Source organism: Bos indicus, chromosome 1 (genome assembly GCF_029378745.1).
Source record: "Bos indicus isolate NIAB-ARS_2022 breed Sahiwal x Tharparkar chromosome 1, NIAB-ARS_B.indTharparkar_mat_pri_1.0, whole genome shotgun sequence".
In the NCBI taxonomy this organism is placed as follows: domain Eukaryota; kingdom Metazoa; phylum Chordata; class Mammalia; order Artiodactyla; family Bovidae; genus Bos; species Bos indicus.
Genome location: NC_091760.1, coordinates 79,069,398 through 79,082,169, shown reverse-complemented (window position 1 = coordinate 79,082,169; position 12,772 = coordinate 79,069,398). Strand labels below are relative to the sequence as shown.

Below are 12,772 nucleotides of genomic sequence, written 5' to 3'. Positions count from 1 at the left end.
TTTTCTCAAACTCAGTATACCAGTATACATAGGATTGTGGATGTCTGTGTATGCAGATCATATTTTCTTCTCTTCAGTAATAAGAGTAATATATATTAGCCTCTCAGCTGACTAAAAAGAACTAATAATTAGAGTCTATCCTCATATGAAACAGTAATTTTGCCCAGAAAAAATAACTTTATAAAAATATTTTTACATCTGTTTACATTCTTAAAAGTGCATCTTACATCTCTTATCTCATTTAATTATCACAATTCTGAGAGGTAGACAGGACAAGTAATTATATCTCCTTCTATAGATGAGAAAATTGATACTCAGATTACGGAATTTTGTCCAAGATACTGTGCAGTTCTAGCTACTCTGGAAAGCATCTGCCTCAGTAAAACTGATCTGATTGTCTATTAATAACCTCTGTTTACAAGTTGCAAATGCCAGGCATTATAAAAGCTGGACCTAAGACACCGTGGCTCCCCAGGTGGCTCAGTGATAAAGAATCCACCTGCCAAGACAGGAGACACAGGAGACACAGGTTCAATCTCTGGGTTAGGAAGAGTCCCTGGAGGAGGAAAGAGCAACTCACTCCAGTATTTTTGCCTGGAAAAATCCCTTGGCCAGAGAAGCCTGGCAGGCTACAGCCCATGGGATAACAAAGAGCTGGACACAACTGAGCATGCACGCATATGCAAGACATCATGCCATGTTGCTGAGTTTAGGATTAGCTCCTCTGAGTTATTGGCCAGAGAACGTCTATTACAAACCAAGCGTGAGACAATCTTGTTTTCACAGTTGCAATAGACTCAACCTAATGATTTTCCATTGGTAATGTGAATAATCGTCAATAACTAATCAGCAAGAGTTGTCATATTCTTGTCATTAACAAGGGCCAGAATACCAAAGAGAGGATTTGGTGCTCCAAGAATCACCTAGTGTGGAGTTTGGAAAGAATACTGTATAGAAACCAAGGCAATTGGGTCCTGACCTTAGCTCTTTAACTAGTTTTCATTAGGCAACCAACTTCCCAGAATACAGTGTCCTAGGATATAAAGGGAGCAAGTTGGACAGGATGATTTTAATAAGTTTTTCAGGCTGAAGCAAACTGTATTTGTAAAAGGCTATAGCATATCAGTTTGCTAAAGATTGATATTTGCATTCAATGTAATTGCCTTTATATGGAACTACATATTAATAACAACATATAGGAAAAATCTGTTAACTGGAGGACAGTGTAAAGTAGCAGAATGAACAACTTTGTCTTTGGACTTTAAAGATAGAGGTTCAAATCTGACCACGTTTATAGTCATTTGATATATAACAGGAAAAAGAATTCCACCATTCTACTGACTCTGATGGATTATTGCGGAGATTGAATGAGGCCCTGGTTGTGTAGTTACTAAACATTAAAAGCTCTACCAAAGCAAGATGTCAGTTTTTATTTTGAGAGTATAAAATGATACAAATTACTTTTATGAAGAACTAAGGTATTTCCAGGTTTGGGATATAAAAATTGTACATAAAAATGAAAATAGCTCTTCCACAAAATTCTCGTGGATGTAGCAAAGAATCTTAGAAATCCAAGAGCCCATTTTATATTATTATGTTATCCAGTTGTCCTAGAGTATCATACACAGAATTCCTTCAATAATCCATTTGTTTTAGTAAAGATATAAAATATAAGAGATTGATGGTGATGCAAAAATTAGAAATGTAGTATTTACATATAATAGTTTAATTAAATGATCAAAGAATGTCAGATTAATTAAATGTATGATCTAGTCCCCTAAAATTGATAAGAATTAAACACAACTAGCATTTATTATACAACCAGGCTCTGGGTCTTATTTTCATATATATGACCTCATTTAGTTCTTACAGAACTTCAGTGTAAATGTTTTCATTCTTGTATAGTAGATGAGGAAACGGAAGGCCAAAGAGGTCAAGAAAATTGCATAGAAAATTCAAGAAACCCAGGTTTCTTGAACCTACCAATAATTTTCTTACCCCATATAGCAGACTCTTCTCTGATTCCAGAGTTAACAAGTCCCAACAGACTGTACCTTGATGATGTTGTAAAGGCAATTCTATCATCTATCTGACTTAGCTTAGAAGGAAAGGAATTCCACTCTTTCCTCCTGTCACAATACTCTCAATGGAGTACTGTGATCTTTTAATTTTGCTCCTGGCATAAAGGTCTAAGATGCTCATGAGTCCCAGCTCCCCCATCATATTTCTCAAGGGTTAGGAGACGTTCAAGATAAGTGTTTTTGTTTTGAAAGAACCGTGTTACATAAAGACTATACATTTTAAGGTAAAATAGTACCTCTCTGGGCCTGAAGGTAGAGACAGGCTAAATGCCCTTTAATGGAGTGTCTTTTTTTAATTCACTAAAGCTCAGATTGTAATCCTAACCCCAGTGCTTCAGAATAAACACCAGGGCATTTATTTACTTTGTGAAGAATGTGATTTGTGGCTTATGGTAAAATTGAATAAAATGATCTAATTGTCTGTTTTTGTTCTTTCTGTTGGCTTTTTCCCTTGTGGTTTTAAGACACGTTTCTTAGTTTTAAATTCAATTTATTTAGTCCAAATAAAACAGAAAATCTTATAAAAATTGTTTCCTCTAAATGCTGTTAGTAGTCACATGTTTTGTTTGCGTTAGTTTAACACATAGACACTCATCTCTAGCCATGTCGAGTTCCCTTTACCAATGCTGCCCAATGCGCTCATTTTGTTACAATACTCTTCTTGTGGAATGAATTTTGTCTCAGAGTAGGCATATCTGGGACTTACATAATGAAGACTTTTGTTTTAGCACAACATTAATTCCAAAAACTGTTATGATGTGTTTTTTTCCAAGAGCCACTCAAGTCCCACCTACAATAGATTCCCAGAACCATACATCACCACCCATTGCCTGCTCCCTCACCATTCATAAGTAATTACTCTCTTCTGTGTTCCCATCACATATTACTCATTCCTCTGTAATAGCAATTTGTTGTGCCCTTTACCTCCAGTCAGTTATTTATAGAAGTGTCTCCCTCACCCCCCACAGTGGAAACTTCTGAGAGTAGGGATGGTCTCTTTGTCTGTTCTCTCTTCAACTGTACCTGCCAGGATGTTTTGTCCTACTCTTGAGACTTTCTGTAATGCTAAATTAAGGGGGCAGACAGCTCTGCTCATCAGAAAATCACGTGAAAAGTTTCTTTAAAAGAGATTTATAAGAAAGTACATGTTACGTAGGCATGGGATACAAAGAGTTATGCTCAAAAAGATGAACCAAAGTGACAAAAATAAGAATGCTGAGGTTCTTTAACTGAATTTTCAGTGACATGTTTCATAGCTGTCATTTTGTGTGTGGAGGTAATGACATCAAAAGAAAATACATCTTAAGGAATTGATGCAGTTTGCTAAATTGACTCAAAATTTTTCCTGTTTTGGAAAAATTAGAATTCTCATCTATCAAGTAAGAATTTTTATTCTAATTGAAAAATCACAGTCATAGGGTAACCGTTGTTATTTTCAGTCTTTTCGAAACATGTATTAGATATAAACACAGTAGATATTTAGGTTAAGATACAGATATAGGTGAAGGATATTTGGAAAATGCAAGAGAACTTTCAATGAGTAATGCATGCTTTCCTGGGAGGCAGAGCTGTTTGATGGTTATATACTGTGGGCTTATTTGAAAAACTAACGAGATAAAATGATGTCTTCATCTGTGAAGGAAACCAAAAAGTACTGTCATTATTTGGGAAGCCTTGATTACCAGAATCAAGAATAAGTCTTTATTCCCAAATTAAGGTAGATAATACAGTTATTTGAATTTAAATAATGTCAGTGGCATTCCAGTGAAGCTTGCTGAGTCATAGCCATGTTCTCTTCTTACTGTACCACATTGCTCTTCTGTTGGGAATACCTACACTTAGGTTATGCTTTCCAGTCTTTTTTACATCATGATTCACATGAAAAGTGATGGCCTTCATTGAGCACACTGGAGGGAGTAGATGAGGCTTCTCCTGGCCCAAGGTAACTACCGTTCAGGGACTATGGAACCTTTGGCCCCTTCTGCCCCTTCCAAGCATGGGCCACCTGGGCCCCATTGGAGGCGCTGTGTATTAGCCTGCCAGTTGAGAAGCTTTGGACTAGAGAGTTGTTTTGCATGATTAAATAGATTGTGTTTCATTTTTGTCAAGTATCGAGAGTTTGCTTATTCATGATGAAACTAATATTTATGGAGCATCAGTTTTAGGCAAGGATACTGTTGTAGATGCTAGGGATCTTACAATGAGTTTTCTGGCTTACCCTGTGCAAGCCAATGAAATTGACAGTAGATGAACTGTCTTAAGATCTCAACGTGTTTCCTGTCTTTGTTTTATACGCATGTAGCTTGCACGTCTGGAGAAGGCAATGGCACCCCACTCCAGTACTCTTGCCTGGAAAATCCCATGGATGGGGGAGCCTGGTGGGCTTCAGTCCATGGAGTCACTGAGAGTCAGACATGATTGAGCGACTTCACTTTCACTTTTCACTTTCATGCATTGGAGAAGGAAATGGCAACCCACTCCAGTATTCTTGCCTGGAGAATCCCAGGAATGGCGGAGCCTAGTGGGTTGCCGTCTATGGGGTCACACAGAGTTCGACACGACTGAAGTGACTTAGCAGCAGCAGCAGCTTGCAGATCGTCTGCCTTTTATTTGCAATGTAGAGTATGTCAACTGAAATGTGGAATAGGCATGCTGTGATGTAGCAGTGGGGTTATCCACTGGATGGAGAATTAGACCTATCCTCTAATTACATATCTTCCACTAGTTGTTTTCCCTTGCTGCCCTTTAGTCTCCTGAATCTGGTAGTTGGGACCAGACGGATGGGTTTTAACCTGTACTGCATGCACCACCCCCCAACAGGCTTCATCCTCTCCTCTCTCCATCCAGAAGTGATTTTAGACTCCTTTGGATGTGCTTCCTTAATAAATTGCTTCCCTGAACAAAGGATTGGGGAAAAGAGGACAAGTGAGGGGAGTTGAAAACTCCAGGACCACAATAATCTCTAAAGACTTTTAAAAGTCTCATATTTTCTAGCTCTCCTCATTTCTTTCTTTTTATTCTTAGCTCAGCAAGACCAAAACTGTATCTAGAACATGAGATGTCACCCTTCTCTTTCCAAGAGTCTTTTCTGTTCCAGTATTGCTTTGGTACCTAAAAAAAAAAACAATAAAGACTGAATATAAGATCACATTTTAATTTTATGAAATGAAAATTTTAACATTTCTAAATGGCAGTACTTTATAGTCTTCCAAATCTTCAAATACTTATGCCTCTTGATTTAATCTGCAACAGGGAACACACATACACCTAAGGAATATATAAATTTTAGAAATACTCTTTTCTTCATCATTTTAACTAATAGTCAGTGCTTGTGTTACCTGTATCCTTCATTTATATTCAGATGATTCTTCCAGCTCTTCTGCCCGTGAATTAGAGAATTTATTTATAATTATCCAAGGATAGAAAAGATACAACCAGATTGTCTCTCTCATTTAAAAACAGTTGCATTGGGGAGTTTTGTGTACAGTATTTATTGACGATTTTATTTGTATTTTCACTTTTTGCTTTTAATCACAATTGTATTGCCATCACTTCAAAAAAGTTTATAAGCTGTGCCTTTTAGCAGTTAAATAATTTCTTATTTTTTTCTGCTACTCTAACATCTTCTCTCATTAATGATACTTTCATTTGAGTAACTGCTTAAAATATTTTCAAAAATTCCTTAAAAATCTTCAAACAAGCCTAGGATTATTTTTTTGGCTCTGCTGGTCTTCTTTGCTATGCAGGCTTTTCTCTAGTTGGGGAGACCTGGAGCTACTCTCTAGCTGTCATGCTCGGGCTTCTCATTGTGGTGGCTTCTCTTGTTTCATAGCATGGGCTCCAGAGCACAGGCCCGTTAGTTGTGGCTCACGGGTTTGTTGCTCCAAGGCATGTGGGATCTTCTCAGGTCAGGGATCGGATCCATGTCTCCTGCATTGACAGGCAAATTCTTTCACTGAGCCACCTGGGAAGCCTCCTTTTACACCTGGTTCCCTCTTGCCTAATGTGTATTATGGACCATGCAGGCCCTGGGCAAAGATGTTTAATGTTATGGATACTGTAGTGCACTGCCCAGATCCCCTGTTTAACCTGAAGTGAAGGGAACACCCTCATCCCAACATCATTCTTCCTCCTTGCAAGCAGCCTGTATCCATTGGATGGCAGATGTAAGGGTATAAACGTCCTATCCCCTAGCTTCAGGGAAAGACAATTTTGCACAGTTATCTTAACTCCAGAGTTCTCCATGAAACCATCAGAAACCTTTATTATAACTGCATCATAGTTCAATTCCTCCCTCTCTCCAGAGGCTGCCTGTTCTTTCCCATAGGTATGAGCTCAAAGACACTCTTCAATAACTTCTTTTGTGTAAATCTCTGTTTCAGAAACTGTTTCCTAGGAAACTCAACCTATGACTATGGCTCCCTACCAGGAGAGCGGGGTGGCCACTGTTTGGTCATGGAGGTTGACATAAACCTTTAAATCAAGGACATTATTATATTCAGTGTCATAGAAGAAGCATAATACAATCCAATAGGAGTAAAAGTGACTTCTTTTTCTTGGAGTATAACAAAGGGAGAATTAGGAAAGATTTTGCAGAAGAGGTAACATTGGAGCTTAACTTTGGAGAATGAGTAAGTATTCTCTAGACAAGGAAGAATGTGAGTAGTCTGGGCTTGTAAAAAAACACAGCTATTAAAGATGTGGCAGGGAGCTCAGTGTGGCAGCTAGCAGGTGGGGCCCATGGGAAAGAGCAGTAGAGATAGGTCATGAGGCCCTCTACTCATTTTTAAGGGCCTTAGGCTGGAGTGTTCTCTTCCTTCCTAACTCCTATCTGTCAAACTCAGTGCCCCTGCTTCACAGACAAGATGCAATTTGAGTAGATACTGAGACACCCATCTTCTGCTTGTTTGCTTGAAGACTTGTTATTTCTTTTTATCTTTTATTAAATACAATTTAATTTATTAACCATTTCATTTTATGGGCTTCCCTAGTGGTTCAGATGATAATCGGCTGGCAATGCAGGAGACCCCAGGTTTGATCCCTGGGTTGAGACGATCCCCTGAAAAAGAGAATGACTACCCACTCCAGTATTCTTGCCTGGAAAATTCTATGGACTGAAGAGCCTGACGGGCTACAGTCTATGAGGTGACAAAGAGTCGGGCATGACTGACCAACAAACATTTCATTTTAACCTAATTTAGAAAAATTTCATATTTCTATAAAATGTGTATCTTTTAGTCTGACTTTAAAATAACCTTCTATAAGAAGACACAAAGATCTTCTTTTGTCATGCTTAAAATTCTACCTTTAGTAACTTCTGGAATTCCAAGTGGTAAGGTAAAGTAAAGGTTAGAGAGTCCAGGTTTCTGACACACGAACCCTTGTTTCAAGCCTCGGATGAAGGGTCATTCAGTTGTTGTTAGTATATCTCTAGTAATGGAAATATTGACCTATACCTGTATTTGTTAATACTGATATATCAGGGCTTCTCTGGTGGCCCAGATGGTAAAGAATCTGCCTGTAATGCGAGAGGGCTGGATTTGATTTCTGGGTTGGAAAGATCCCCTGGAGGAGGGCATGGCAACCTACTCCAGTATTCTTGCCTGGATAATCACCATGGACAGAGGAGCCTGGTGGGCTACAGTCCATGGAGTTGCCAAGAATCAGACATGACTGAGTGACTATACTGATATATCACAGACTAATAAAACTGCAGAGCTGAAATTAGTCACTGTTTTGCAGATAAGAAAACCAAGGTCTAGGGAGGAAAAATCATTTATCTAAGGTCATACAGTAGATGTTGACAAATCCAGAGGGACAATTCATCTTCTTCATCCAGCAACTTTGTTTCTCTGTGACCACAGAATTAACTCACCAGATCCCTATCTGAATTATTGGGAGTCAGGAACCTGGGGTACCAGCCCATCCTCTACTCCTAATTGTTTCCATGACTCAGGTCCCAGCTGTGTCAGTCTTCCAGGTCTGTTTTCTGACCTGTGCAATCAGAGGCCTGGACTAGAGGAACTCCCAGAGTCCTCCTCCCATTTATACAGTCTAGCCTTTCTCTAAGAGAAGATACGTCTAAAGGTCCTAGTGGACCAGTTGGAGACTGAGAGATAAATACAGTAAAGGGAACTGGCTCAAGAAGGTTCGTATGTCCTCAACCATTTGCCAATCCAAGCTTCTAGTCAGATACATTCTTGGAGCTTTTATTTTGTGATTTGGGGGCATTTTACTGCAGTCTCACTTTAGGAATATTTTACACTTTCTTTTGTAGCAGAAATGTTCTGATTACCTGCCCTTTAAACTTGGGCCATAAAGTCTTTCCTTAGAAACTGACTCAACTTTATATGTTGCTGCTGGTTTTGAATAAATAGGCTGAATCTTGCAGCCAAGCCTCAATGCAAACAAAAACATTTTCTGGTCAAGCATTTTCTGGTTTGTTCAACTCCATTACAGGGTTGGCTTTAAAAAAGAAAAAGTTAAAACCCACAGAAGAGCAAAACACAAACCCTGGGAAGACAGTTTCCAGCCACATTAACTCAGATCACCAGGGTAGAAAAGAACCAGGGCCTTCATTGTCCAGACCATCATCATCTCCAGACTCTCATCTTATGTTCTTCTGCTATTTTAATTTCACCACTTCAAAATGGGGGGAAAATAGGTTAATAGTTTCCATGAGTTTAGACTGTGACCAGAGGCATACTAAGCAATTTCAGAATCTCCAGCAACCACAGCTTGGAGAAGAGAATGGTGGTGGATTTGCCGTCCTCTGGATTCCAGAGTTTAGGGGACTCGGGCCAGCACTGTGATGCCAGAGTGGGATGTAAACAATATTCCTTGCTTCATTCTTTTAGCATATGTTCATCCTAGGATTCTTTTTATTCCAGGTAGTATGCTGGGTGAAAAAGTGAAAGTGTTAGTTGCTCAGTCATGCCTGACTCTTTGCGATCCCATGAACTGTAGTCCGCCAGGCTTCTCTGTCCATGGAATTCTCCAGGCAAAAATACTGGAGTGGGTTGCCATTTCCTTCTCCAGGGGATCTTCCCAACTCAGGGATTGAACCTGGGTCTCCTGCATTGCAGGCAGATTTTTTGCCATCTGAGCCACCAGGGAAAAAGCATGGGACAAACATTCTTAAGACATAATCCCTGCCCTTAAAGAATCACAGTATAGTATAGGAAATACCCATATGTGCAAATAATTGTAATACAGTGAATACTGTAAGTGATATAAGCAACATGAATTACGTGCTTAGGAAAGGGAGAGAAAAAAACAGTTTATTCCAAAAAATAAAATAAAATAAAAATTAAAAAAAAAAAAAAAAAACAGTTTATTCCAACTGAAGTTACTGAGGAAGGCTTGCCTGGGGAGATGCCTTCTGGTCCATACCTTGAGAGGTCAAAACAGCAAATTGTGATTCCTTCTAGGCATGACAATGCTCAGAAGTATGGAAGTTTCTCATTGGTTTGAGCAGGAGTAGCAGTCTGAAACATTAGGGAAATCTGAGCCTAAAACAGGAGATTGCCCGTCAGGTGAGGAACTACTTCTTTTCACAGTGAGGAGCCATAGACGTTTTTCTGGCAGGAAAGCTACTTAATCACATCTGTATTTTAGAAAGGAAACTGAAAGTCAGTATGAGGACAGGCAAGTGTTACAGGAGGAGAGATGGAAACCAGAAGCCCGTCAGGCACTGTCCCTCTACTTGTCACCAGCACATGGTTACCTGCCAACAGATGTGCCTTGCCTCATGCCCATTTAAAAGTTCCAGTGGTAAGAGGGAAATATTTCTTCTCCATTTCCACATCCCTTCCAGTTTTGCAGTTTTCTAATCAGATCCCTATCCCAGGTTTATTCTAGATTGTAAACTCATGGAGTCAGTCCAAACATCTCAGTTAGAATATGCATATTACATGTGAAACTCTGTTGTCTGGTAAGAAAGCATACAATTCTAGGCAAGGATGGAAAGTTAACAACTAATTTTATCAATCTTTCTGAGTCCTGACTCAATAAATGATATCCATTTTAAAAGGGTAGGAGGATTTATTTTTAAAGCTGAATATATTTTTAAAGCCAAATAAATTTGACTTTCTTATTTCATTTCTCAAAAGAGAAACCCTCTAGGTTCAACAAACCCTCTAGACTCAAAACCTTCTAGGTTCAACATTTCTATCAAGAGTTCACAACACTAAATATGGAGATGGTGTTTGAATCAAGGGTTTAAATGATCAAAACATCATTGATTTTACTGACCTCTCATTGGGTTCTATAACCAGCATGCTGTCTGCGAGTCTGGGTCATCAGAGAGACCACTCTAAAACGTTAAGGTTCTGAGTGGTCCTGGTAAGATTTTGATGATTAATCAAGTTTTAGAAGTAATAGAGAAGTATTCTTCCAGTGGAGAACCCAGATTGTGTAGTTCAGAGGTCAGCCAACTATATGCTAAGTCACTTCAGTCGTGTCTGACTGTTTGCAACCCTATGGACTGCAGCCTGCCAGGCTCCTCTGTCCATGGGATTCTCAGGTGAGAATACTAGAGTGGGTTGCCCTCCTCCAGGGGATCTTCCCAATCCAAGGATTGAACCTGCACCTCTTAGGTCTCTTTCATTGGCAGTCGGGTTCTTTACCAGTAGCGCCACTTGGGAAGCTCAACTATAGCCATGGCCAAATCCAGCTTGCTTTTGTAAGTAAGGTTTTATTAGAACACAGTCATGATCATTTACTTACACATTGTCTGTGGCTGCCTTCCTGCCACAACAGCAAAATTGAGTTGTTGTACAAAGCCAGAGGGCTTCCCTTGTGGCTCAGTGGTATAGAATCCTTCTGCCAGTGCAGGAGACACAGGTTCAATCCTCGAGCCAGGAAGATCCCGTGGAGGAGGGTGTGGCAACCCACACCAGTGTTCTTGCCTGGGAAATCCCATGGACAGAGGAACTTGGAGAGCTACAGTCCATAGGATCTTAATGAGTTGGACAGACTTTAGTGACTAATACACAAAACACATCTGCATGGCCTTAGAAGAGCTACTTGATCCATCTGTTTCATGCTCTCTCTGTAATAAACACTCTGCCTTTCTCCAAATACTATGTGAAAGCACATGAGCCCATATGTTCTGGAACACTGCTTGTCATGCTCTAAGTTACTATATAAGTGGAGCTCCTTACATCCCAGCTTAACATTGGCATTTTTTCTTTTCCTCCCTAGAATACCCTGGAGCAATGCAGCGTTTGCTCCAAGCCCATCATGGAGCGGATTCTCCGAGCCACAGGGAAGGCTTATCATCCTCACTGCTTTACCTGTGTGATGTGCCACCGCAGCCTGGATGGGATCCCATTCACCGTGGATGCTGGTGGCCTCATCCACTGCATTGAGGACTTCCACAAGTAGGCGATCTACTCTCCCTTCTGCTGCCTGATGGTCCTCTTGGGGTCTGGTCTTACTGCCTGGCTTATGGTCTACTCTTCTCTCTCCAAGCTATAGAATCTCCGGATTTGGTGGGACCTTAGAAAGAAGTTATTTATTCCCTCCTCCAATGCAGAAAGTGATATCAAGTAATCCGTGTGGTCCTCCAGTGTGGCCTCTGCTTCAAAGCTTCCCTTGGGCTTATCCATCACATGTTTGTGTCACCTTAATTGTAAGAAAGTTGAGTCAGCCACAGAACATATTACTGACGAGCCAGGATCACAGAGTAGCTCTCCCTGGCCTAAACGTGAACAAGCTGTGAGCCAGTGGACAAATTGCCCAGTTTTCTCTGAGCTCTTCAGTTTGTTCAGTTAGACCAGACCAGTTTCCCATCCAAGACAGCCTAGGGTTCTCTCTAGAGCCATGTCTTTTCCACTCTGCACATAGGAAGTTATAGGGGGAGAACATTTGAATTATTGAGAGAACAAGTCAGCCCCTCTTGCTAAAGAAAGCCTCTTGCATATTTGGAGGTGGTTTTATGCCATTATCAACATATGCATACCCTCCCCTAAGCTCTTAGCCCAGGTCCTCTTCCTCAGGATATTTTCTAATCTTTTGAGAACAATTAGAAAGTAGAACCTCAAGATCAAGACTAGAAAAATATATGCCCACTTCCTCACTTCTCTCCTTTGTAGAGTCCTCTTTTATGATAGCCGTAGTGGTCATGAAAATTGTATAGCTTTGTATTTTGCTTATTCTTATTTGACCAATTTGTTGGTTGATCACATTTGTTGCATATTCCCAGGAACGGTATGACAGCTTTAGGTGGGGTTTATAAATGGCAGACACGGAAGTTTTGTCCAGCAAACACAAGAATCATCTGAGGCTTGCACAGAGATGAATCTGTATGGCTTGCCAGTTTGGGTTCTATTGCCCTCCAAATATACAGTCTTGTGGGTTAATTTTCATTGCTCTATTGTCAACAACCAGGAGGTACTTGCCGCAAGCAGCCTGGGGACCTGAGATTCATATTTTGAAAAAAGAATTTTCTGACCACTTTCCAAGTAGCAGAGAAAGTGAAAACCTCACCAAAAGATGTGAGGCTGAATGAATTAAAAAAAAATAATAATAATCCAGAGGCAGGAATTCTCAACCTGAATTAGACAAGGAAGGGCTGGCTCACTTTGAAAGGGCAGTCACAGCATAAATTGTACTTCATGTTATTGATATTTTTAGCTTCTAATTACACATAAAAAAAAAAAAACTTGCATCTATTTAAGGGAAGTGAA

The 12,772-nt window shown here is 39.9% G+C and overlaps 1 protein-coding gene across 11 annotated transcripts in view; it reads left to right on the top strand.

Moving 5' to 3' along the window:
- Positions 1–12,772, top strand: part of LPP (LIM domain containing preferred translocation partner in lipoma) — a 758,565-nt gene that overhangs the window by 721,585 nt on the left and 24,208 nt on the right. For all 11 annotated transcript variants that reach the window (XM_019958232.2, XM_070802158.1, XM_070802171.1 and 8 more), the window contains one exon: positions 11,286–11,464. In XM_019958232.2, coding sequence (XP_019813791.2) covers positions 11,286–11,464 — 179 coding nt within the window. The remainder of the gene's footprint in view (positions 1–11,285; positions 11,465–12,772) is intronic.